We start from the raw sequence: 26971 nt of genomic DNA, 5'->3' as shown, positions 1-26971 counted from the left end.
TTTTACAGGTGAATGCATCATACTGTATGTGGAAGTGAACATCAGAAACCTAACGACACAACTCCTTCATTGTGTAAATCTGAAACAGCGCAGCAGAAGTTTGGCAGCTTCAGCAGTAACTACATCCTCTGTGAAACCTTTTTTTTTTTTACATGGTCACCACACAAACTTCTTATCAGTCTCATGTCTGAACTGGTACTCACAATTCAATGCTAATCTGTAAAATTTCTGATTTGGATCTATCACATGTATGTGGTCACTTTCTACATTTTGAGTTTCAAACAGCTTGTCATGTTGTTGCTCCTTGTTCAGAGGTAACACTGAAATATCAGAGCGCAGAGATTGGCCTGTCTTTACTGAATAACTCAGGACTTCAAGAGCTGTCAACATACCAGAATCTGAAACTTTGATACAAAACCAGTAAAAATGAAACATTATTGATACCTGTTTAGATACCATGGCAACACAGATACCAGTCCTAGGCAGCCAATATTTGGTAACCTTTAATTTTTTTAATTGACTAAAATTGCAGGAAAGCTTCTGCAGACTGTCTCAATTGCAGAAAAAAAAACCTTGCCAACATATATGTTCAATTTAGACAGCTCTCCCTTTTTTACTCGCGGCACCACTTGATGATGACTGAAGATATGATTTTTTATTCTGGGTTACTTTGGTACTTTTTAAAGTATAGATTATCAAAATATCAGAGATAGTATCGGTTGAGAACATGAGGAATCAAAGAGGATCAAAGTATCCAAACTTTTGCCAACCATACTCTGGACTTTCTGGTGGTTTCCACAAGATCTGTGTGTGCATCATTTTGTGAACAGACATGAAGCCTGAGTGACATCACCCATCTGTTACGGCAGGGAGCTACGGCGGCTCATCGACCATCGCCATGTTGGAAATCCTGTCTCAGTCTAACTTTAAGTCAACCTAACGACAGGTTGAGAGCTGGAGCTGAGGCTGGTTTTAACCCTCTTGACAAACCCTTACATCGTGCGCACCTGTCAATTATGTCAGCCTAACTATGGATAATACGTATCCTTCTCAAAATCAAAACAGAGCCGTTTTAAATAAATTCACCCCCCCGTACAGTGTGTGCCCATGATGACAATAACTACTAGGCATGCAACAATTCTCAATAAAATATTGAACCGTTCGGTACGGCATCCACAGTTCAATACTGACTTGTGAATTGTGGTTTTAACGGTTTGGCGTTTAACTAGTTTCCGCGCATTGTATTTCTCTCTAAATTGGCTCTGTCTGTGTGTGCCTGTGAGTCAGCGCGCAGGGATGAGGAAACCCTGTGCGCCAAGTGCGTTAATAGCCAATCACCACGCGCTAAAGTTTGGTGACGCTGACAACAACATTACTTTTAGCACGGCGAGCAGTGAGGAGCAGCCAGGCCCGGAGTGGCTAATTGGGAGAACCGGGACAATTCCCGGTGGGCCGGGCTGCCTGAAGGGCCGCCAGGGCCGGTACAGTGACAGTCTATAGATCATACAGGCTGCAGTCATTGCTCAAGTAGCGTCTCACTACAGACCAGTTTCTGATAGTGTGAAGCGAGCGTGCGCGCCTGGAAAACATGTAGAGCGCAGTGTTTCTCACTCGTCCAGGTATATTAACGGCCGCAAACGCCCTTTTTCCGAAAGCCTAATTGTAGTTTACTTCATGTTCAAATCAAATCTGACTTTGCAATAGGCTGAAAGGAGAGCACCTGAATTTGTTTTGCTTCAAAGTAAAATAAATAGTTTTAAAATGAAAAAAGTAGGTCTCTTTCTAAATCGCTTGATGTTCTGTAAAATTTGCCTAAAATACTTAACACTGGAAACATTTTAACGGCCCGGCCCGTCAGAACCGAACCGAACCATGAACCGTGACCAAAAAACCGAGGTACGTATTGTTGCATCCCTAATAACTACTCAGACCTATTTAGTTTTTTGTACCAGGCTGTAAACATGTTTATTTATGCTGTAAAAACAGCTTTTTTGCCAGTCATGTGTCTAAGCAGACACTCGACGAACTGCAGGAATTTGCACTTCCATATTGGCTTCATTTTTCAAGACCGGAGGTTGCTGCTTGATTTAAACTTGAAATTGAACGGATGCTGTAAGCGTTCCTACGTCTGACTTTCTGTCCTGAGTCTTTCTGCTCACGTTCAGCTAGTGCTAGCAACGGGCTACGTCGTTGCTGGTAGCACCAGAGATATATTGGGTTTCAAAATGCCTAGAAGCCAATAGATAACATCACTAAGACTACGTCCATGTATCATACAGCCAATGAGCTGGGTTCTGTCAGAGCAGAGCGAGTTAATCCATTCTTTTACTCTTTAACAGTGAACATGAATAAGGTCTCAGCCTTTAATTATTGCTAATTTAAATGCCTTTAAAATTAGTTCTGAACATTTAATATATTCATAATAAACAAGCACTTTGTTTAGTTTCAGGCTGTTTAAACCTTTTTCCCTTCAGACATCTGATGATGACTTTTTATTCAGAGATGAAACACAAGCTGACTTATTTATAAAAGTGGTTGAAGGTCATTTCAACAGGCTTTCTGAGAAGCATGCTCGTCTCTGGGGAAGGCTGACATTTATAATCTTATTTTTAAAACACTGAGTTTGACACGTGTCTTGTCTGGTTGAGAAATAAAGATGTGAAGTGGCGTTGAAACCGTGCTGAGTCATTGGTCATTGTGAAAGCAGGACTGGGTTCAAGAACACGTTCCCCTTTGGTGTGTCAGCTGCAAACTGATGGATATATTATCCTCTTCATTTTACTCTACAAGGCTGCCATACAGCACGTAGAAACGGCTCGACCTTGTAGCACAGAGAGCTTCCATTCATGATCAACTGAGCTGGAGCTTGTTACAGACTGCTCGCAGAGCTGCACAGACATCTTTCAATCAGGGACTCAAAAGGTTTCATAAAAGCTGGACATGGCAGGAAATATTATCACAATGTGTTCTTAAAATAGAGTTTATCGACATTTATGACACATATTCACTACATGACATCACAAAGGGCAGTAGCCCCTCCCCCAGGTGAGAGACACTCCCACAGCTAGGTGTTTGTTCTGCCCTCTGAGTCTGCCTTCTCACTGTAAACAATAGGACATGGAGCTAGAAATCCCGAGACATACAAGTTCTTCCAGAAATGGGGGTGTGGTCAGACACAGCTCATTTACATATTTAAAGACACAGAAACAACCTGTATAGATCTATATTAAAATGTGTTTCATGTTAAAAGTTGGTTACTCTCCTGCTCTCAACAGACACAGGACTTTGTGAGGGGCTGTGAGCTGAGCTGCCAAACTGAGCTCAGCTTCTTTCAAGGAGCTCAGTTTGTTTTCTTTAAGTTTTCATCATTAACAAGGTTTGTTAAAGGTGCAAAAATGTCCCCTCCTGTCCGAAGAACGAGCACACCGGGTGTTTCAAACAGGTAAAAGCACTAAATCAGACAGGTTTAAGTCTCTCTCTCTCTTCACACTGGTGGACAAAGGCTGTCCAACATAGGAGCTGCTTGCTGAGCTGTCACTGACATCCACTAAGTTGACTTTCTGCCACTTATTTGGAAACATGTTCTTTACCTTTAGAGGGAAATGGAAGTTGACATAAAATAAGGAGGTGAGTAGCTTTTTCAGGTTTATGCTTTTAGAACCATCCACACTCACATTGAGTAAGAGTCATGCATACTTTATTATAGTTATTGACTTTTATCATTCATATATCATTTATCATTACTCAGCCCAAAGTATAGTATACATTTTTATTTGGCAAGCCGACACATCATGTGTAAAAGTAATGCCAGCTTTCAGAAGTCATTTTCAGGCTCACTTTCAGGCTTATTTTTGGGTTATAGGTTTTTGCAGTCAGGATGTAAGTCAGACTGTATTTGACTGTTTGTACAGCCAGCCCAGAAGCACTTTCCACATCTCGTATACAATTCTGCCACTGTTAGCTGTTCACCTATTTCTGCAGCGGACTCTATAAAATCTGTGAGTTTACTGCACAGGCCAGTCCATGCTAAAGCTCTTTGCTCTGAGCCACTTCTGGAGGAAGGAAGCTACAGAAAGTCAGAAGCATAATAAACTGGGTTTCATACTTTTATTTCTAAAGTAGCTGCAAACACAGAAGCTCTCTCTCGACTTTTACAGCACCTGTGTGTGCAGAACAGATTGATCTTGCACTGCCTGAGTGCATTTATTTGGCTTATTTTGATGACAGGGTTGGAACCTCTTCCGCTTTCTCCCTGCCTAAGCATTACGGCATCACAGCCGAGGGGAACTGGGTCGCCCTTAATGGCCGCTGGCAGGACAGAGAGCTGAGCAATCCGTTTCGGCCGCTGGCAGCCGATTCCATATTAAGATAATTAAAAAGAGAGAGGGGGGATGTGAAGGAGAGAGGGGAAAAGTGCTATTTGTCAGTAGTGGGCATGCACGCTGGCACAAGGTTCCAGCTGGCATGTTTACTCTGTAGGCAGAGCGTCAGTGAAGAAAGAGCGGCAAGGACACGGCGTCCTCACAGTTATACCGCCGGCCAAATTAGCATGACGGCTGCAGCAGGTGCTGCTGGGAATAATGCCAGCGTATAGATACTCTGATGTCTGTGGGCTGCAGTGATGCTGCTCTGTTTCCCCTTTTGCCTCATGCCAGAGGGGGAAAAAGCATTAAAGAATAATCCATAAACCAGCTCACAGTGGGTCTTCTCATCAATGTCAGAAGCAAAATTGTAACCTAAAGAGTTCTTTTTTAACCTTATCTTTGCCTTAACAAAGGTTTAACTTACACAAAACCTCATACCGGGTTTACATTTTTAATAGAGACCATTTCCTGTTTCTTCGTCTTGTGATTCAAAAAAACACTTTGACTTTTGTTCCTTGAAAATCACAAACAGTCACCAAGTTGCTGTTATTCCAATCAGAGGGCTCAGAGCTGCACAGGTTGTTTGAAAGGACGAATATGAGCTCTATAGTTTTATACTTGATATGCCTATACTTGATTTATACTCCATGATACACATGGACAAACTGGCTGTCTGTACAACAAGCAGATTCTCAAGGTATTTTATCTTTGTAAGTTTAATAATAAAGGAGATGAAACAGGGAAGGAACACTGCAGCCATGACGCAGCATAACAGAAAGTCCTACTGCTCATCTTAAAGTGCACCGTCACCCAGAGTATCCTGCAGCCAGAGACTGAACTTCTCACATTGTACAAAGACGACCTCAAATGTGAGGAGGACGTGATGTTGGATAATATGTTTGATTCAAACTGAAGCACTGGTGTTTAAGGTTTTATTTTGGGGGTGTTTGCTGAAGGATGTATGTCAAAAGTTACAAATTATGACCTCGTACTGGATCTCTTGTGTAACCCTGACATAAGAGTCACAATGTGATTAAAAGAACACCAATCTGGTAGTCCAAGCAACAAACCCAAAAGCTTTTGCATTTGACCCAGGTCTGACCTCATGCAGCGCCAGAGATGCAAAAATGAGCAAATCCACATCATCTTTTGCATGTTGCGCTCTGCAGGATGTGGTCTGAGTCACGTCCTGTTCTGTAAAAATGTCACCATCACAGACCTGAGCTCTGATGAGGTGCGAATGTGATGATTGAGTCTCAGGGAAACACTGTGGGATGGCTCTGATTTCATGGAGTCATCAGCAGAGGAGCGTTACTCCACTTGTTCATTTGATGAGCTGTTCCGACATGACCCACTTTCACTCCCAGACACATCAAGCCCCTCTGCTCCGCTCCCTCGTCACCTCTGGCTCACACTTGATAATGGGATTATGAAAAAGTATTTTCTCTCCAAGGATGGAGAGCATCTCAGCTCAGGCCTTTGCATATCACCAACCACAGTTTCACTCCCTGTCCTCATAGGTTAAGCTACCATCGGGGGAATAAACTCTTTTTGTATGTGTTTAGAACAAGGTGGCTGTAAATCATTTGACCTAAGTGCTTGTGTCTGAGTAAATACTTGCTTTTTTTATTTCTGGAGCAAAAGAAATTAAAAAAGGGTCAAATCTGTCGTTACCTTTATGGCCCTTTGGTTGTTTCTCTTAAGCGGGGTACACGCAGCGAGATAATACCCCTTCGTCAAAACTCAGCAAAGTCACAATTTTTTGATGGTTCTAAAGATCATCTTTCCAGATTTTCCTTTGATGTGCAGTGTTTTAGGAGTGATCGGATCTGCTGGAAGAACATCGGGGTAGCACTGATTTCAAATCGTAATATTAAACACGTTTAATATTTACAATCCATGATCCATGGATGTTGGTGAATTAACCTGTGAGTGTGTGATGGGTTGTTGTGGTCATTTCACTGCTCTCCACACACTATAGGAACAAAACAGATTAATCTATCATTATTTGTCGTCCTGTGTGAGGTCGCTCACATTTCATAAATCTTTTAGTGTGGGCCAGGCTTCAGTTGAAAATGTTATTCTGAAACGCTCTCTGGATGCTTTAGCACGGCCATAGTACTGGCTCATCAAAGCACAATCAAAATGAAAAGTTGTGTTTTTATTTCAGCTCAAAAATGTAGGCCAACAGATAAATCAGCTTCCATATCCATAGTTTGTCATTATTAACCCTTTTAGAATGAGTATCAGCCTCAAAAATGTCACAACTGTCTAACATGAAAAATCAAACCCTTCAGGCTCTCACAAGAACACAAATCGTCTTCAGTTCTCACATTAAAAAACACTTCTGTTCCTAGAACCGTGAAGAAGTCTCTCCAGTCTGAAACCGCCTAATCCCCGAGGGCAATTCCCCTCTGAAGATCAGCTACCAAAAACAGGAAGCTCCCTTTCAAAATAAATCACTGGCTCATCCATTACAATGCCCTAGGGCTGATGTCCAAACCACTTCAACATTGAAACACATGATGACAAAGGAACACAAAGGAGCCGACGGGCAGAGGGGTTAAACATTTCACTCCTCACTGGATGAATATACGTAACCACAGAGACATAATGATGTGGCCCACTGTGAGGAAAACACTCATGTGTTTTAATAATAACTAACAAACAAGGGCTCAATTCACAGCTAGTCCCAAAGACAGAGCATGTGATCGAGGCGGCTAACACCACTTAACAAACACAGAGTGTACTTAAAGTCATCGAAGCTTGAGATGGAATTTATAAATATAGGATATTAATTCATCACAGCACACAAACTGTAGGAGGAAAGATTCATGAACATCACGACCATATAACTCTGACAGTGAGAAATGTATTTCAAGTTTGCCTTAGCACTACATTTCATTTAACCATGTTGCTTGGTAACCAGTAAGATATTTCTTCATGTTAGTGTCCAATGCAGAGGTTTGTCCTTTGCTGTACATGAAGGAATTTGTAATTCATTTGAGTTATTTTTTTTTACATAAAATGCAAACACGGTGCATACAAAGTAATTGAGCCAGAGTTCTCCTATCTTCACACCAATAAAAGACATATCTTTATGTAAACCCCATTTTATAAATGTATTAAAACTGACTAAAAACAGAAATGATAGCAGTGAAACACCTGGATGAGTATCTCATTCCTAAATTCTGATAAAATACCATAAACTAATACATCAAAACGTTCAATGAACTGAGCCACAGCCGTTTTAAAACTCACAGCCTTAGATCAATGTATCCTATATTGATATAAAATATAAGTACTGAGCCATATAGATGCATTTTACAGCTTCAATCTGTTTTAATATATTAACCGGCCGAGAGGTATCTTCTTGTGAAATATCAAGCCACAAGAAAACCATTCAAAATATCAGAGCATGCGCATTAAGAAACAGATAACAACAAACTGACATAGTTAGTGGAGTGATATAGAAAGAGCAGAAAACGTGTTGTCATCTTTTTATTTTAACACCTTCTGTGCATTCAGTGCAACTACGTTTGTTCGTCTGCAAGAAAAACAAAACTGTTTTGCACGATTCTTTCAGAGTTTCAGCTCGTTGGAGCCTCGCTAACTGTACAATAGTAGTCGTTTTGTTATGTTAAAGGTAATCCATAAGGCCCATGTTCACCAAAAGCTACTTTTTGGCCACTCCATGGTACATGCTGAAGATGGCCTCCATTCTGCTCTCTTTCACAAACACATGGCCACAGTTCCAAACACATCCTGTTCCTTTGAGCTAGCAGCAGCAGCAGCAGCAGGGGAAGAGGTCAAGCAGGTGTAACAGACAGCACCTGGACATCGTGTCCTTTTGTTCTGGTTCTCTGTTCTGGGTTTCTTTAAGGCTTTAAAAAGTTTTAGAAATCCAAAGTTGGAAAGGATGACTTTCTTATTAAGATTGAGAAAGGACTTGTGCAATGCAATACGGCCAAAATGGAAACAATATTAATTTGATTAATATACAAACTATGAGATTTTAATGATGGCAGAATCTACATTCTGTACCTTTAAAGGCCAACACTTAAAGACGGCTGTTTTCAGTTGCCTTTCTGTACTTTTTTTTTTTTCCCTATAAGTTCACAGTCGGGCCATGAAAGATGTACTGTGGTCAGCAAATTCAGGGGCTCTGTGGCCATGTTACTGTATTGTCTTTTTTTTTGTTACATCAAATCATTTATCACTAATCATGTGTTATTAGAGCACGATGGACTGCTCTTCTACATGTGCCTTCATATTGCATGTGAGATTTGATACAGCTCTAATGAACAGTTCTTGTGGGACCTGTGAGCCAATTAAGATGACCTTAAATACAAAAACGAGCGAGCAAGCCTGACAGACAGATAGACAGACACGTAGCCAGCGACCACATCAGTACCAGTAGTCAGGCCTCAGAGTGAGATACACACAAACACATTGTTATCTACTAGGGATGGGTATGAGTACTCGCCGTTGACCCCATTATTCGAGTAACATTTCGTTACTCGCGCACCTGTGCAAGCACTGCTCATGGCTACAAAACTTGAACTCATACAGCGTTACATGTGTGACCCAGCTTTTTGTTTTCGCCTAACTGAATATACTAGGTAGGAAAATAATTAACAGGATACAAACGTATGACTTCTCCGGCCACGGCTTCAGCTTTTGTACACACCGAGCCAGATTTCAGCAAAAACAACGGCTTTACGGCAGCTACGGCAACTCTCTAGGAACATATTATTACACCGAAAGCAAAAGCACAACAAATACAGAACCGTCTGCTACACCTGCGACATGTCAGTCAAGAAAAGTGATGTCTGGAAGTACTTCGACAAGAACGATAAAGTTAATGTGCAGTGCAAGATATGTGGCGTTAAACTTGCATACCATAGAAATACTAGTTTGATGCTTAACCACATGCGCTTAAAGCACAAGGAGAAAACAGGCAGTCTCGCATCACGTCATTTGCTAGCCCTGTTAGCACACGTCGTTGTCAGCGACGTCGTTGAAATTGAAATCGCTTTCTGTTGTTGGTTATTTATTTATATTTATGTTTAAATATTGGATGTTTATGTCATTTTACAGGTCTATAAAGTCTATGATTCCGGTCCGGGAGATCTGTGTCCGACGGACCCTTTTTTTGTTTAAAAATAATAATAATAATCTGCGGGTACTCGAGTACTCGTTCATTAGGTAATTCGAGTAATCGAGTACAGGGATTACTGTAAATTCCCATCCCTATTATCTACTGATGAGGAAGAGGAGCAGGAAGTGTTAACAGAATCTGAGCAGACCTCTTTTTCTTAAAGCACCATGGTGACGGACACCTCAGCCCCTCTATAAATACACCTGAACCTGTTTACCAGCTGGGCCAGGCCTTCTGCACGGCGCACACCGACATTGTCTCAGGGCCAGCGACTGTCTCAAATTGCAACTTTTCTCTCTTTGAGGTCGGTACAGCAGCGGCCCGGGAGGCGATGGGCAAATAAACGACAGCTCGCTTGTTTTATTTCCATGTCCATGTCAGACATTAAGATGTGAACATTAAATCTTTTTGCCGCAGCCAGAAACATGTTTCATGACACAAACATAAGTACTGATTCTGTCCACATAAGCATGTCCCTATGAAATGTTTGTTAGTGAAATGAATCATGGCTGATGTTCAGGAACGACTGAAGCCCTCGTCACTCTGACGTGTCGGGATAATTGGTGCAGCCGCTTCTCTAACCTGCAGCTGGTTAATCAGCCTCCAAACAGGTTGAATAACAAGTGAGCCCCCTTCTGTTCCTCGTCAGGCGGAGAGGGAATGTTTACCCAGTTCACCTCAGAACCTCTGCTGGTAAATAAACACACACTCAGGCAACACTGAGCGAACAGCTTGGATACAGTTTCAGGAAGCAGCTACTAGAGAGCCCTCAAAGAGGAGCTGCAGCGAGCTGTTTACATGGAAACTTGCTTCATGATGCTGCCTGTACGTTGGCAAGTAGTGGAAAATGAGCGGTGTCAGGTCAGTTTCACAGTCGAGCAAATTAAATTCAGAATTACAGACTGGAAACTTGTTGTCACTTCCTTGTCAGTGGAGTATAGCAGAGCAGCAGCCACGCTCTCTTTTACACTACAGTTTAAAGGGAACATTATGAAATATCCAATTGTACAGTATTTTTGAACATATATTTGGGTAACCTGAGTGTCTACTGACCCACAAAATGTGAAATAAACCCATCCAGTCCTTTGTTTGTGGTCTGCACAAGTCGTACAACACAGAGAAAAATGCTTGGTTTCAAATGTGCTCTCCTTGTGATGTCACAGTGGGATTCTGGTAAAAAAAAAAAAAAAACCATCCCCTCCCCTGGTATCTCCACCCATGGACTCCACCCCCAGCCTAGAACAAAACTTTTGCGCAGGTCCGCTATTTTTATTCTCGCTACAGAGGAGTGATGTCTACAGGAAAAAGGGGGGGGGGGGCTCATTACATTTAAAGAAACACACACACCAAAACGGAGCGTTCTGAGAGAGCTGGTTTATACAGGGTCACAAACCTCCTGGTGCTTCATGTTATATTTTGACCAAAGCACAGCACAGATGGTTCATTGAGACCACATGTCCTCTTTAATATCTATGGAAAACTAAAAAGTGTAAAAAGAGACAGCACTAGGCCTTCATCAGCGCCGATACAATTCGGCCCAGTATAAAAGTACGTTGTGATGCCTTAGACCCCCCTGACTGTTGAAGCCTCTCAGCCCAAAGAGAAAACCCCAAAAGCCCCTAGTTTTATTTCATAGTGAGATGAAACCCACCCAGTTTGGGGAAGACGATGAGGTACTCTGCGTTGCATTGTGGGCAGGCCACGCGTGCTGTGCTGTTTCCCCGCTGCTTCTCGTCCACCCAGCGCTGCAGGCAGGCCTGGTGAACCCACTTAGTGGAGCCGCGGCAGCGACACGGACGCACCCACTCTGCTGTGCGGTCATCCTCGTCTGTGGCAAAACACACCCAGCAGCTCCTGAAAACAAACACACAAAAACACACCACAGGTCAGATGAAGACAATGAAACACAAAGAACAAAATAACTCAGGAAGCAGGTTAAAGATGTCTAAATTAAATACATTTTAATGTATTTTTATAGTTAAGCGATGCTTTTTCTGTGGTATACTTTTACATTAAGAGTCTATCATTAGCTAAATGACAGAGAAGGAGACAACCAACATAGAGAACAAACATGGCCTCAACAAAATACAAGCCTTTACTTGCACTGATTGTATCAATGTGTCATGCATAAACAATATCCCCAGCCCAAAAACAGGCTTACAAGAGACCAAAGAGACCAAAGACCAACAGTAGACACTACTAACAAAACAAACCATCCTGATGTTTCTTCCAGGCTTTATATCTTTTCACAATGCATTCTTGGTTATCTAAATAAACTGTTTTACGACTTCTATAACATCGGTGACTCTCCTGATATAGAGCCCTTCATGTCAAAGTCACAAGTTTTGACCTCCTTACTTAATACCTTCAACCTTGATGATGATGACGATGGTTTTGATATTACTGATTATGATGATGATTGTTTTGTTTGAATATAATTTTAGGATGGTTTTGATGCCGATGTTGTGCTTGCCTCTGTTCACTTCCTGTCAGTACCTGTGTGTCTGATCAGACTTAAAGCTGTTCCTTTGCACGTTACTGATGTTGTTTCCTATTTTCTAGATCCTTGCTTGTGTTATACTTACTCTCTGATATACGTGGCTTTGGATAAAAGCGTCTGCAAAATGAATTGTAGAATTGTATTATTGTTTTTGGTTTTTTTCCCCCCTACTGTTGTCTGGTGTAAATGTTAGATGAGGAGTATGTAGTATTTCTTATTATGTAGGTTATGCTTTCTTCTATTGAGACATGCCAGTGTGTTTGACTTTCTGTTTGTCCTTGTGTGGTACAGTGAAGGAGAGACCAGTGTTAATGTCATTTCATGTTCCCTTTGAAAATGTGGCACTCAGCAAAAACAAAGTCACTTCTAAAATGAGTCAAAGTTGAGGTTTAGATCAAACTCCCTCTAGATTTCTTCCTGAGGAAATTGTTGGAGAGAACATTTAGAGAACATTCAAACAGGTACTGATCAAAGTCTCTAAGTGGAACACACACAGACACACACACCACGTCAGTCCGGGGCAGTGACTCTGCATGATATAAGCCAAGATCAATATGTAGAGTGTATAGGCAAACAAGCTGTTTTGCTGACAGCACAGTAGGAAATGTTCAGAGCACAGTCACTCTCTTTCATACAAACTTGCCCTTCACGCAGCCATATGGATACAACGCCAGGTATTCAGGATCAAGATTATATTTCACATCATTAACATGCCTATCATTTCTCATCAAAATCAATAATGTTCTAACCAAACCTTCAAATGAGGTCTAACATTCACCTCATTGTGCACCTTGTTCTTTTGCTTTCTGCAGCCTCTAGTTTGAGCTACATGCTTCTTGTCCTACGTTGCCTGTAGGATTTATCACACTGCGACTCAGGCCTAAATTCAGCAAGGCATCGCAGTGCAAGTGAACACAATGTTCTGATGAACCACCGTGAGGATGTGCAGAGGCTGGGCTGCAGAGGAGACACAATCTCCCTTGTGTGTGACATCCAGACAAATGCCTTGTCCTGGCCTCGAGCCAAACCATATTTTAACATCCTCCACAAAAGTACCTCAACACATCCTCCTTCCTATCCTCCCAAACATGCAAAGTCCTGACTGTTCTTCCTCTTAAAAAAGGATTCACGGTATGAGGAAGGAGGAATAAGGTCTAGGCATTAAAACAATCTAGTTAGAGATACAAAATTTATGACATATTTTAGTGGATACTGATAGATGTTAGTCTAATGCACAACTGAATAAAGCACAAACACAGACGGTGAGTAATCATATCGCCCCAGCTCTAGTGTCTAAGAAATTGGTTTTTTTTTTAGACTGCTTTATTATGGTTTAACCAGTGAACGATCACTCTCGTTTGTTTTCTAGATGTGTGGGGAGGTTCGGGGATGTGTGCAATTAGTAAACTGAATAATCAAACGTCCTCACCCTTGCTAGCTGAAACCAGAATTACAAGTCCATTAAACAAATTAATATTTTTATTTTTTCAGGCCTGAAGAAGGGGTTAAAGGTTGTCTCTGAGCTGTAATGCTGCTGCCCACCCGTAGCCAGGGCTGGGAGCTGGTCAATGGCTACACCATACCGCCATAATGCTCTACCCCCCAGACGTAAACCAGCAAGGATGGCACCTCATAGTCCAGAGGGGTTTGGCAGTACTATTGATCACTCAAATTAAGAAACTATTGGAATGCGTAACCACATTCAGCGAAGGTTTGCCGATGTTTACCTGCTAGAAGGACCAAAGGCTGGCAGTGCTAGCACTGCTAACGTTAGCCACACTTAGCAAAACACTTTGACATTGTGTGCCCTCAGATGCTGTGATCCTGTGTTGAGCAATGTGTAATAAACTGTGCTCAATTTCACTGTTTGATGAAGGTTTTCTTTCCTTCAGACTAATCGACGTCTCTGAATTTAACTGTGTTTTAATGGACTTTGAAATGTGTCACCTGGTAACATCACTAGGATAGACATTTGTGGATAACTCTGTCCTGTTTAAAAAACGTTATAAACAATAGACCTTATAGACTGGTTTTGATATATTGTGTAACAGAAACAGTAACAGTCTGCCATGCTGTTACCATTTGCTGCTGCATTGTTTCATGAACAATGCTGTAAAAAAACATATTTGAAAACATTTAACTGACATACTACAAGTCGAGTAAGGGTCTTTTCAACCAATGATCATTAGGCTGGGGTAATGGGTCCATCTTCTCAAACTTGTGCCTCTTCCCTTACAGTGGAAAGCCCTCAGATTTTTTGTTGACCCTGCTTCTACTTACTCCCAGTTAAATGCTCTCATTTGTGATCAATGCCCCCAGACCCCTTTTTGCTTCATACCTGTCCAACATCTGCGAGCTAATTTGAAATCCCAAACTGTGACATTATATAATCGTTTCATAATGAATCATCAGCATCTGACTGGGTGGGAGGTTAAGCACCTGAATGTCTCAGTGCACGAGGCTAAATTTAACAATGCAGACCAGATCTTATTTTAGCTTCAACACACCAATTCAAACTGCCATAGGTTCGAATTAAATCACTGATTGAAGACTAAAAGGAGCACTAGGGCCTTTTGATAAAATACAGAAAAATAACACCGTTTAATATAAACCCACATTTCCCAAACCCAAATTCATCTTGGCCTTAGACTTGTCTGTTGCTAGGTGACCAACTGGTTCAGGGACCCATTACCCGTTTACAGTCTGATCCTGCGAATTGTGACATTTCCGCTCTCATTTTCATAATTACACATGGCACTGAACAGGTGGCATTCACAGGATGAACGAAACAATGATTAGCCTACACACACCTCCACCCTCATTCACCTTTGGAACATGACAACTGTGATAAAGATGTTTGTCTTTTTTCTCTTCTCAGGCTGTTTTGTGGAAATTGTGGTGCATCTTTACCATTTGAAATGTGGGTTTATTAATTTGGAAATTTAAGACTAGGATGATTTACTTTTATAATATACAGAAGACAGCATGAATAATTAATTTTTCACCCCGTCCCCTACCACATCAACTCACATATTCTGACGCATTCATACAAGTCTGTCCATTTTTTACAATCCTGTAAATAGTCAGTCTAAAACTTCTGGAGCAGGCGAAGAGGTAGCACACAGGTCAGACAGGACTTTGACAACTGTATGTGACCTGATAAGACGTAGCAAGAGTTTATTTCCTGTCTTTAATAGCAGGTATGCCTGGAATGGAGGAAACCTGCACTCACTCTGCAGTAGGAAATGTTTCTATCAGCACCAGGAACATTAGAAACATCCCATAGTGGTGTGTACTTAATATCTAATTGTTCACTTGTTTTCAGAGTACAGGAAGTCCCATAACCCTAAAAAACATCTATAAGTATGGAAAAGCTCTGGTGTGTATACTGACAACCATTGTGAGCTCCAACAGTTCCCACAATTATTCACAGCCTCTGTGACTATAAATATCCTGCAAGTTCTTCCCATGATGTACAAGTTTATTGGGAAATCAAAGTCTTGAAACCTAGAGACTACATGGAGCCATGTGATATCACAGAGGTTCCTAGGGCTGTGCTCAGACCAAAAGCTATGCTGTTTTTTGCACAGAGTTTCTTTAAGTCATAATAAACATAACTGTACTGAAATGGCATGGACAAAAAACTATATGTAAAGTGCACAATTGTGCCTGACCTGAATTCACAGCACCCACCGTGCCTCCAGTGGGAAGGGAGGTCATTACAACAACAAAAAATCAATCTCAGGATTTCCCTGAATCAATATTGAATTGGGAAAATAATAATTGCAATGCATTGATGAATCAATATTTTTAACCAGCCCTAGTGGAAACTGGGCTTTACTAAGTCAAAAGATGTTGAAATAACTACATTATGATTATAAAAAATAAAATACATGTTTGGTCAGCAAGACAAGACTATGCAACTTTGAATTACTTCTTTCCCAGGTTTTCAGCTGGCTCTACTAATAGATGGTACAGAGACATAGCATCACTTGAAATTCTCAACAGAGTTGAAAAAAAGTTGCTATAGATGCAGACAATGAGTTGCATGATTTTGCTGGCATGATATATGTTGCCTGGTGCAAATGTGCTTGTTTGGAATGACTAAAGACTTGACTTGTGGTTATGATTTCCTGCTCTATGCCTGATTGACTGTTAATATTATGCCTGAATGGCTGTTAATATAGAGAGTGGTTACCGTTCTAACTATTGCAACTTTCTGTGACAGAGAAACAATTTTATAAATAAAGGCAAACAATGCCCTCAAACTGCTTCTGATGATTCAAAAAATGATATTTTGGACACTGACAGTCATATTTAGCACAAATTCCTCATTGGCTTCAAAATGTATTCAGAAGTCGACTCAGAAAATACACCATGCATCTTTCAACCCTGTGGCTCCAACTATAGAATAATGGATGCCAAATCTGTGGATTTCTGTCATCATCACACTGAGGTCGTGTGCTGTTACTCAAATAAAGAGGGCTCATCTATGAAAGAGTGAGGGAGACCAACTTGGGTCTTTGCTTGGGTCTCTGTTCACCTGCAGAGACTAACTTTACTATACTCCCTGGTGCTGAATAAAACATGACTAAGCAGGAGAGAGTATGCCTTAGGGTCAAGGTGCTCAGATGACATGGACAGGTTAGGGGACATGGCGTCTACCATCCTAAACATCTAGGGACACAACAGCCCATCTCATCCTTGCTTCAACCCAACACTCAAAATCTATCACATTATTTTACCCACACATCTGGAAAGGAAATAAGAACAAATATTCATCATGTGGCCATTTGTTAGACAGTACAGAGAATGAACCTGAAGGTGTAACACGAGGAAGCATGTGCAGGATCACCCCAGTGAAGAACAAAACTCAGCTCTCCCTCAGATCCTTCTCTTACAGTATAACGTAACCCAGCCCAGCAGAATGACAGGACCTGATACAATTGTGGGGAAATACAACCCTCCGACCGAAACCCTAATCTCTGCCTCGCTGTCACCTCAGTCCTGTTCAACATTAGGCTCTGTGCTGCATAAGTACAACACAGCCTCTAGTTTACAGGAATGAAAGCAGGAACACAAACTTGTAGTTATAATTTAAAGACAGAATGATCCAAACCAGTCTTAGGGCGATAAAACAATACAACAACCTCAGTAAATGGACTAAGCTTATATAGAGCATTTCTAGTCTGACCATCAGAAATAACAAATCTCATTCATTTTATCAGATCTGACCAAATAAACAAGATAAGAAAACAACATTTGAAACCGCTTGTTTTGTATGTCAGGAAGTCAGCAGATTTTGAACCCTGATAAACTTTTGTTATACAACGTCAAATAAATAAGTCACCAAAGTTATGAAAATGTGTGTTGCTGGGTTGATGCTAAATCCTGTGTAGGTGTTATTTGGATCTCTCGATTTACATTTCATGGTGCAAATTTGCTTATTTGTAATGACCTGGAAAAACACTACATCAAATCAAAAATTGCTTTGCTTTTGGCCAAAACTTTCTGGATACTTACAATTAAAAAAACTACAACCCAGAACTGTTGATAAAGCCGTACAAATGTTAGTTGGGAGAATGGGGTCTGATGGGAAGCAACAGTGCGATTGACACTGTGTACAAAGATGAGCGAGACAACACAGCCACTCTCTCATCATCTCACAAGTCAGGCCCCCGGTCTTGAAAGATCACATAAGACCCCAACCACAAAAGCCTCTTTCACTCAGTGGGGGTCACATGACGGTGGGAAAGCTGGAGGTTCAAAAGGCGGGGCAAAGAACCACCGGATCCTGGACGACAAAGATCTTAAAGGAAAGTTATGGTCGGGGGGGGGGTTCTTCACATCTGACTGCTTCTAATCTTGTCCATGTCAGTTAAACTACAACCACCCAGTCTCTCTGCCACCCTGACAGATGCATATTACCCAAGACCATATTACCATAAAGAGTGCAAGATCAGTACACTGTATCTGTCAGCTTCTGGTTAAATTAAGGGTTAACTTTTAGGGGTCAGCTGCCATAACTATGAGAAGATGTGATACTTATGTTCAGGTATTTTTCATATCAGGATTACAGAAAAATAACAGGATGTACTTACAATGTTGTGCAATCAAAAACAGCATTATAGAAGTCCCGCTTCTGCTGTTACCCGATCTAAATCAACACTCATTTCACAGCATCAACAAATACATTTCAGTCTTGCAGTGACTGTGTGTATATGTTTTAGTTAATTACTTAAAGTGATTATGATATATGATATTTCAAAAGTAACAGAAAGTGATCAGATAACAGAATGCAGGGATGTGTGATAACATTGTTTATACAACTTGTTGTATAAGTTTGTCCATTGAGTAAACTCACACAGGAGCCTCCAACAACATAACAGCCTCAGGCCACTCCATAACAAACGTGTGCTTCCCCCAGCTGCAGTACTAGGCTCCCTGACCTTTGTACTACTTTAACACATACACAGGAGTCCAGGAAACATCTTTGTTTATGATTTGCTGCAGAGTTAATAATACTTTGACTGGTAGCGATGTTGTTTGGATTTAAAATATAACTATATCAATACAGCTTGATGACAAAAATATCATAACTCATTACGATAATACTCACTATAAATACTAAATAGGTGCAAAAACTAAACTTGACATCAGTAAATATAAAAGTGTTTGGTTATTAAGCTCAACTAATTGTAGGATTAATAAAACTATAACTTCTTAAGACTGATGTTTACATGTTTCTCAATTATTAAATACAATCTGTTTTTTTGAAGGTATTTTTTTTGCTTTACTGTACATAGAGCAATGAAGGAGCAATCGTGAGCTTGAATCATAAACCAATACTTTAAATAACTATAAAATTGATGAGTCATTTTGAGGGTAGCAAAGCCACACTCTAGTCTGTCGGCTGTTCTGACAAACTCTGATTTAAAGATCTCCGGCTATTTTTGCAGACAGCTAAAGCACATTTTGTGACAACATGCTGAGCTGCCCCTTTCTGTGACTGACTCCCTCTATGAAAGCACTGACAGCAACCTGCAAGGAGACACATTTTTTTCAGATCAGATGTTCTCTCATCACCAAGGAATCAAAACCTGCCTCTTTAAATTAAACACGTGACTCGTGTAGGCTGAAGTTTAGTTCGACGCCAAACTGAAAAAGGCTGCAGTAAGGACATTTTTGCAGCAGCCACTAAAGTTGGGCTGCAAAGAGTTCAGCCCAGCAGTTTTAAGTTCTGATTTGTTCTACTGGGTTGCTGGTCTGAGCTTGTAAAAACTTAAGCAAGCCAGGAAGCCGTGAGCGTTTAGTTGACTAAACGATTGTACGTTTTCACCCTCGCTAGTCAGCAACAGAATTTATAGTCGGTTAAACCTTTACCAATATCTTAAAGAGCCCATATTATGCCCTTTCTGGGGTTCGTATATTTAATCTATGTACCTACTTTTGTACGTTCACAATAGCTAAAGTCCGAAAAAAGTGTCTGTTTTCATGTACTGCTCCTCCTTGCTCCCACTACGTTCTGAGTCCATCAGCTACACTCTGCTGAGCCCCCACTGCAGAGCCCCACGTGGGCCAAGTCTGCTCTGATTGGTCTGCCGATCCGCTCTGTCGTTATTGGTCAGTTGCTCAGCACGGTTCTCGGAAATGTCCCGCCTCTTTTACCATATTGGGAATGCAGCCACTGGCTCCGTCCGAGGGTAGCATAAACAGTAGCACCTTAGCACTGTGCTACCGCAGGCTACGGCATATTGTGGGCGTGCTACAGAAGTTAACGGGCATGCAACATGAGCTGCAGGGCTTGCCACAACGAGCCAATGGGCTTAGAGTGATCTCACACTGACAATGACGTCGGACTGACACATTTTTATCGAGGGGGGCTAGAACCGAGCGTTACATGCGGCTAATGCTACAGCTAACAGGACTTTTTGCACATAGATGTGCCTAAACATGCACAGGACACATGGAAAACACACTAAAGAGCATATAAAAACAGAAAAAGTATAATATGGGACCTTTAATACGTTGGCCCTCAATTATGCGCAATTATGTCCAAGCAGAAATGCGGCGTCTTTCACAAGCCAGGGATGTCAATGTCAAGGTAAACTTTATTATCCCAGAGGGGTACTCACTATAAATAGGTGCAAAAGGGATGTAGCCACAGACTGGCTTCTAACCCCCAGTAATGGGCCTTCTCTTTTAGCTCTACTACCCGGATGTATACAAGCACAGTAAACGGATCAGCAGTATTTTGATCTAGAAAATGTATATACAGTAAGAGGTGTACACATATTGAGCACAGTCATAGCATTAACCTGCAAGAACGATCTAAGGTTGGCTGTGCCAACACTGCTAACGTTAGCCACACTTAGCAAAACAAATTACATACGGATGGCTGTGGCTCAGGTAGAGTTAAGTTATCTCTCAACCAGGAGGTTGAGCAACACAAAGAGCCAATCATAAAAAAAGCAACAGGGTCAGAGATATGTACAACAAAGCCGATTACAAGAATAAAACAGGGAGGTTTTGTGTTAGCCAATAAAAAGGGCAAGTTAAATTGAAATGTGTACCCCCCACACCTCTCTGTGAAACACTGCATTGCAGGGGCAGCTGGCTGCAGGTGGCAGGCCCAGATAAGAGCCTGTGGAGCCTTATGTTTGTCAGTGATAGAGGCTGGGTACACAACCGTCTGGAAGTAAGGGGACATGACATACATCTTTCCACTATCAGCTCCTCAAACACAGTCAGGGTTATTGCATCTGCAACACATTGCTGAAGCACATTTCACAGAGTTCCCTTGCCCTTCCTTTTTCCCTGCTATACTGTACCCGGTGCTTGGGAAATGGTTGAAAGTTTAAAGTTCAATATTGACAGAAACTGTAACCTCTTATGTCTACAAGTTACTTTGAGTCATGCACAAGGTTTCCAATAACAGAGACTATTTTGAGGGAAACTGCGGTACTAAAATTGCAGCATCAAAGAACATGGAAAATCCTTCTTACACATGTAGCCGTATATCTCGTGATCGACCATTGTGCCTTGTTCAACTTAAAGAGGTGGCTGCAGTTTTATTATAACATATAGAATAAAGGTGGGTAGACATGAACCTGGTCTGTTAATTTTGGTCAGTTGTTATTGTTTCAATATTAGAGGGAAAAAAATAACAGCTTGCTCACATGGTGGACAACAGTTCAATCTAATCACATTTTAAACTGCAATACCCATGAGACAAAGATCATCTGTTTGTGCTTGAAAAATATATTTGATTAAGAGCAGGAATACTCAAGTGCCTGTTCGGATGTTAATTTTTGCTAGATGTATCGAGTAATTTCATTTAAAATATTGTCAATATCAACATTTAAAAAAAATGGGACACAGTAATATAACTGATATTTAGAAATACCAGAACAGATTCATACAGCAGAAATGAGAACTTTTGAAGCTTTCAGTCTGACATATGATACCACCCCATGCAGAGTGGCGGCCGGCAAGTAGGATAGATGTTTTAAAGCATTCAGAGGAAGTATAAGCAAATAAAGGTGCAATGCAATCTACTTCAAATTTGACTTCTGGTATCATAAAACAAGAAGTTTGATTATAAACGGTTCATTCTCCCCAAGTTAAACCGCTGACCTGGATAACAGGGGAGCTCTTTGTCACCTGTTTTGGAAGAAGTTTTAGCATGTGCAGTCGTGATGTCACCAGTGCAATCAAGATTATGGAGCTCATTCAAAACTAAAAGATGACTGACAATATGCCGCAGTTACGCCTGTTGAGGGAGAAGGCTTCCACTAGCTGATGGCTTTTGTTGAATCGGAGTACAAGCTACCATCGGGGCAAAAAAAACCTCACAATATCAACAAAAGAGGGGAGAAGAACATACTGGCAAAAAATAAACATAATGAAGTAGTTTCATTTAGTGCACAGAGATCGTACCAGTTGTGTTCACACAATCTCTGGCTGTGCACTGATCAGGGGAGAAAAATCACCATCCCACTCGGGTGCTGGCAGGAGAAACTCAAGGTCATTGGCTTTCTGCGTGCACAAATGTAGCCCACCCTGAGAACTTCTGGGATTTTTTTTAGGAGTTTTGTGTTAGTGTGAAAGCACCTTAAGAGAGTAAGGAATTCATTGAAAGGGTTTTGAAGGGTCCTACTGTATCGAGCAGGTAGCTTTTGCAAGTCTGGATTTTATGTTTGGAGTGACCACAAATATGACAGGCTACAGCATTGAGGGCCTGGTACTGCTCAGAGCAACGTGCAGAGCTGCTGAATGTAAGCTTGACATCCCAGCTGAAATGCACAGAGGACAAGAGTGTATGTGTTTTGATCTCAATCTGATTCTAAAACTGTCACCATGGATGTCCCCTCCATGTGAGCATTAAAACTGCTCATTGGGCTGCCCTATTCTGCAGAGTAAAACTTGTGTTGTCAGACATTTCAAGGTGAGAAGACACGGTGAGACTTGTCAACTGGAAAACTTGCCACTGCAACACTTTCCCAGGACTTCAAAGGGAATCTGCTAACTTATGTGAACAGGCACTGGACAGCTATGACAGTTTGGCAGAATGACTCAAAGTCAAATATGCGAGTTCACACAAAAATATGGCAACAAAGCACCTTTACCGCGATCACAGATGTGCTTTGTTGCTGTTGGGATCATGTTTCTGCTTTACATTGCTCCTAAATCTGTTGGTAACTGTTGTATGCTTGTCCCTCCTCATGCTTGTATAAATTACCCAAGATGACTTTTCAACCAAAACTCTAGCACGCGCTTGCACTTCTTCTCTTTTACACTCAGTTTTTATTGTCAGAGACAGCACTCAACATGACTTTTAAAAATCTTTGGTGCCACACAATGCAGTGATTTTATCAAGATATTAAGAATGTTGATTATTCAAACTAAGTGTGTGTGTGTACTGTACATATCTAAAAGAATGAACACAAACTGGCCCTGGACATAGTTTGGAGATGATAAGCTGGCTGTTTGTACAGTTTACACTGTTACATCTGAGCATTGTTTTTAAAGAGATCTCACAGGATACACCCCCCTCTCAGAGTAAACAGTTAACAAGCCTCTGGAAATAAAATGCAGATGACATTATGACATTTAGCTTATTTAAGGGTCAACTGGTGACGAGTTGCAAATGTGTCCTATAAAGTAAATAAGTCCAAAGTGATTTAGAGATATTGCCATAGTTTGAGGGTAATGTTATGACAGCATGTCCTGTACCTACACACCCTCCAGCTAGCTGTAATGTTAATCACAACAGAGTTTAGTGTCAGGAGTCAGTATGAAACTATCATTTTACGTTAAAGTTGAAACGAAGTTCACATTCCCACATTAATGCCAGCCGTCCTTAACGCACGTAAAGCTACGTAGCTGTATTTAGCATGCTAGACATAAACTTGAACTCACCTGTCTAAATTCTGCTGCATGACCACGGCATCCGGCTCCGCCATGATCTTTGTGAAGCGACAAACTCCCGGACGATGTCTTTTTGTAGGGCAGATGAACCGAGTTACAAATAAAACATTAAAATTGAACGCCTGTTGATCTGCTGCAGCTGAGGTTGTATCACTAGCCAGCTAGCAGACGTTGTATGCTAACTAGCTACCTACATAGGCCTTTGTGTTGACAACGGCGCTTCAGCTGCATACAAGACAATTTCTCCACATAACACTATTCCTTCGCGGTCATTGTACTCCGGAAAACATATACTTGTCAACTAAAATGCATCTGTACAGCGGCGACGGCCTCGTTTGTCACTAATATTATCGCGTTTGTGTGACCGCTTGACTCCATTGACTGGCCGTCTCTGAGGTAACGCAGAAAGGCACGCTGCGCATGTGCGTGATTGCGTCATCAAAACAAGGCCGGCGCCCACAAAGCTCATCCGAAAGGGAAATGTAGTTTAACAATGTTTCATTCCCTCTTGCGGAAAATAAATCAGACAAATGCATGAAATATGCTACATATTAGTGTAACAGAGGGATATAACACCCTTTTTATAAATACACTCGTCATGAATCTGCATAAGTGAGTGAAGAAAACCTCTCACAGCTGTTCACAAAATGTCTTCGACTTATCTAAAAAAATTAAAAAAGTAGCCTATGTAGAGTAATTCAGAATGTATTTAGCAAGCAATTACATAAATTAAAGCGTTTTGTTATACTTTAATTACTAGAAATACAGCAGGTACCCTACAGATTTATCAATATGTGTGCATGAGTAGTAGCCTATATGACTGCAGGAGTATGATAGGCCAAATGTATACTATAGGCCTAAATATAGCCCATTGAAGTTAAAATGATAAGAATTATGCAGGAATAATCCCGTAACATTATGCCAATTTGGGTAATTTGGCCTTGTATTTGACTAAACCCAACAGGACAAGCAATAGAACATTGTGACAAGCATGTGTTTTTTGAAGAGGTAGGACTATTGATTATCAAATCATTTGGCTCACAGTCCTTTTGGACTTTATCTAAAGTCATGTCTTTTTTTTAATTGGAAAATGACTTGATTCTGAAAGTGTTTTATAGCCAACATTACGTTTTCTACAAAACAATTGTCGGGGAATAGTGTAAACTTGAGTATTCCTCACAAAGACACTTTATTTAAAGTCAATTATCTATGGGTTTTTCTGACTGCTGCTGCTTCCACATCATCTACAAAGGGCCAGCTATGGACCTGAATAGTTTTTCACCTCAGAACACAAGAGACAAAACAATGTATTTGACTAATAGTTATACATCACAATTTCTCTTAGATATCAAATTTGCACTCCTAAAAAATAGACTTTACATTTACGACTATAAAATACATCAATAAATATGTAGCCTATAGAGTTCAAGTAGTTTATTGCAAAAAAGTTCAAGGTTTTTAAGATACAAGTAAAACAGTGGCTGAAACTGAAGCAAGTTTGTGAGCATTGAATGTTTCCTCTTAGAATAGTTGTTTTACTGTTTAGTCTCATTTAGTCTCTTATTTGTATTGCATGTGTCCCTGTTAAATACACGAATAATAATAATAGTGTTTTGTGTTGATCTTGTGTTTATTTTCTTTTTATTATTTGTTATTATTAGGCCTATATGTAATTTATTTGCAGCCACTATTTTTTGTGGACGAAAGCACTTTGGTGAACACTGCTGTTCTTAAAATGAGCTCTATAAATAAAGCTTGATTGGATTATACAAAAAGTGCATACTAATAATAAAATATAGGCTAAATAAACCTATTCAGCAAATAATCTTTGCATTCCTCAGGCAACAATTCTCAGTGTTTACTCTATAAATTTTTTCTCATTAGACCCATCATAGGACTCGAGGAAACACAAATTTGCTCCACCAGCCACTGCAATAGCGAGAAACTACAACTCCCTACACCTCCCTCGGCATCATCCATGCGCCGCAGTCAATCAGCTGTTGAGGCAACTGCTGACTATCTCGGCACCAGGGTAGCTCGTTTGTCATACCCTAAGTGAGACGAGGCAAACAGAAATATCTTTATTTACAGAATCCCAAAAGGTGAACGATAAAGGTAATTCAGACTGGACGTGAGGCAGAGGAGCGACCCCGCTGTCTCTCTCTGTGTTTGTGTGCGTGTGTTTGTGCATGCTGTTTGGCCGCTTGTGCAGGGAAACATATGGATTATGGGGGGATTTCAAGGTTTATTGAAATGTATCGGATGCCTCGATCATCGCGATAACCAGGCATGTGAGGGGTCAGCTTTAGGCTGAGTTTGCTGAGGTGAGGGGCCAGGGAGGTGAGCTGCTGGTTCAGCTGCTTTGATGACCTTGGAGGAGCTGCTCCTGGAGGAGAAAATACGGATTAACTGGTGCTGTGTGTGTGTGCGTGCTTGTCAGTGTGTTTGTGTGTGTGCGTGTGTGTGAGAGAGTGCAATGCAGTCTATACCTTCAAAGTCCAATTTAAGGGCTCAAAGTAGCATCTTGCTGCAGCAATGATCCTGAATGTGTCGTCTTCAGGGATATTTTCATACTCTTTTCCTGTCATGTTATTGACAGGCCTAGTATGCTGCATGTTAGCTTTCCTGCAGTCAAGAGGAGCATTATTTATATTTAAAAAAAATTCAATTTAGCATAATTTAAACCTTGCATGATTTGACACTGTGCTATTTATTATGGTAGGTGCTGCATGTGCTTCAGAGTGGCCTCGCAATAATCATATATTGGTTTTATTTACATTTTACATTGACCTGCTTACAGATGTGTTTTATGGTGTTGCAACTTTATGGCTTTCTGAATGTGAAACTGACGTCTTAATTATCTGCGTGTGAGTCTATTTGGGTTTTTGCAAGGCGTTGTCACGAAGTTAAAGTGTGCTGAATTCTGCATGAAGGTCCAGTATAGGCTTCTGACATCTCTAACTTCGAGCCGAACACACAGAGTATAGTTTTAGTCTTGTCACAGCCTGAGCTTTAATTTCTTTTACGTATTATAATTCTTCACGTGTTTTGCCAACTCATGGGCTGTGACAATGCGCCACTCGACCTGAGCCCCCCTTTGCGTCATAATAAATTATAATAGGCTACATTTTGGCACATCAACTTTATCTTATTCAATATATTATTCTCTTCTCATGAACCGTGCTTACATATGAACAACTTATTTGTAATGCAGAGAAAATGTTTGGATCTCGTGCTTCAAGTGCATCACTTTCTTCAGCAATAAAAAAAAAGGGCGAAATAAACATTTTGGTCCAGTTCTTTAAATATAGCCTAGTAGTGTGTTTCGGAGCTGCCTGTGTCAAGGTAGATCTGTCTTTAACCTTGCTGAAGGACAGCTGTATTTACTGACGTATGTAAATGAACATAGGGGAGGTCCTTGGGCACAAAACACACTCTGAATCAGTTTCACATTGCAGCTCCGGAGTTCCTGCGTGGAAGGAAAAAACGAGACGTGGCGAAATCTGGTGAATATCT

At 40.9% G+C, this 26971-nt stretch overlaps 2 protein-coding genes across 6 annotated transcripts in view; one reads left to right on the top strand and one right to left on the bottom strand.

The window, feature by feature from the left end:
- Positions 1–23872, bottom strand: part of marchf5 (membrane-associated ring finger (C3HC4) 5) — a 31256-nt gene extending 7384 nt beyond the window's left edge. Inside the window, exons 1-2 of the mRNA XM_061040739.1 lie at positions 23447–23872; positions 11177–11379 (exon numbers count right to left, since the gene is read on the bottom strand). Of these exons, the coding sequence (XP_060896722.1) occupies positions 11177–11379; positions 23447–23490 (247 nt within the window). The 5' untranslated portion in view covers positions 23491–23872. The remainder of the gene's footprint in view (positions 1–11176; positions 11380–23446) is intronic.
- A 1558-nt stretch (positions 23873–25430) lies between these two features.
- Positions 25431–26971, top strand: part of cpeb3 (cytoplasmic polyadenylation element binding protein 3) — a 53843-nt gene continuing 52302 nt past the window's right edge. The window contains exon 1 of one of the 5 annotated variants that reach the window (XM_061040730.1): positions 25431–25570. The gene's annotated coding sequence lies outside the window, so the exon portion shown is untranslated. Of the gene's footprint in view, positions 25571–26737; positions 26962–26971 lie in introns of those variants that run through there. The other 4 variants (XM_061040729.1, XM_061040732.1, XM_061040731.1 and 1 more) reach the window with 4 other exon arrangements.

Source organism: Labrus mixtus, chromosome 6 (genome assembly GCF_963584025.1).
Source record: "Labrus mixtus chromosome 6, fLabMix1.1, whole genome shotgun sequence".
Lineage (NCBI taxonomy): Eukaryota > Metazoa > Chordata > Actinopteri > Labriformes > Labridae > Labrus > Labrus mixtus.
This window is presented reverse-complemented; position numbering and strand designations above follow the sequence as displayed.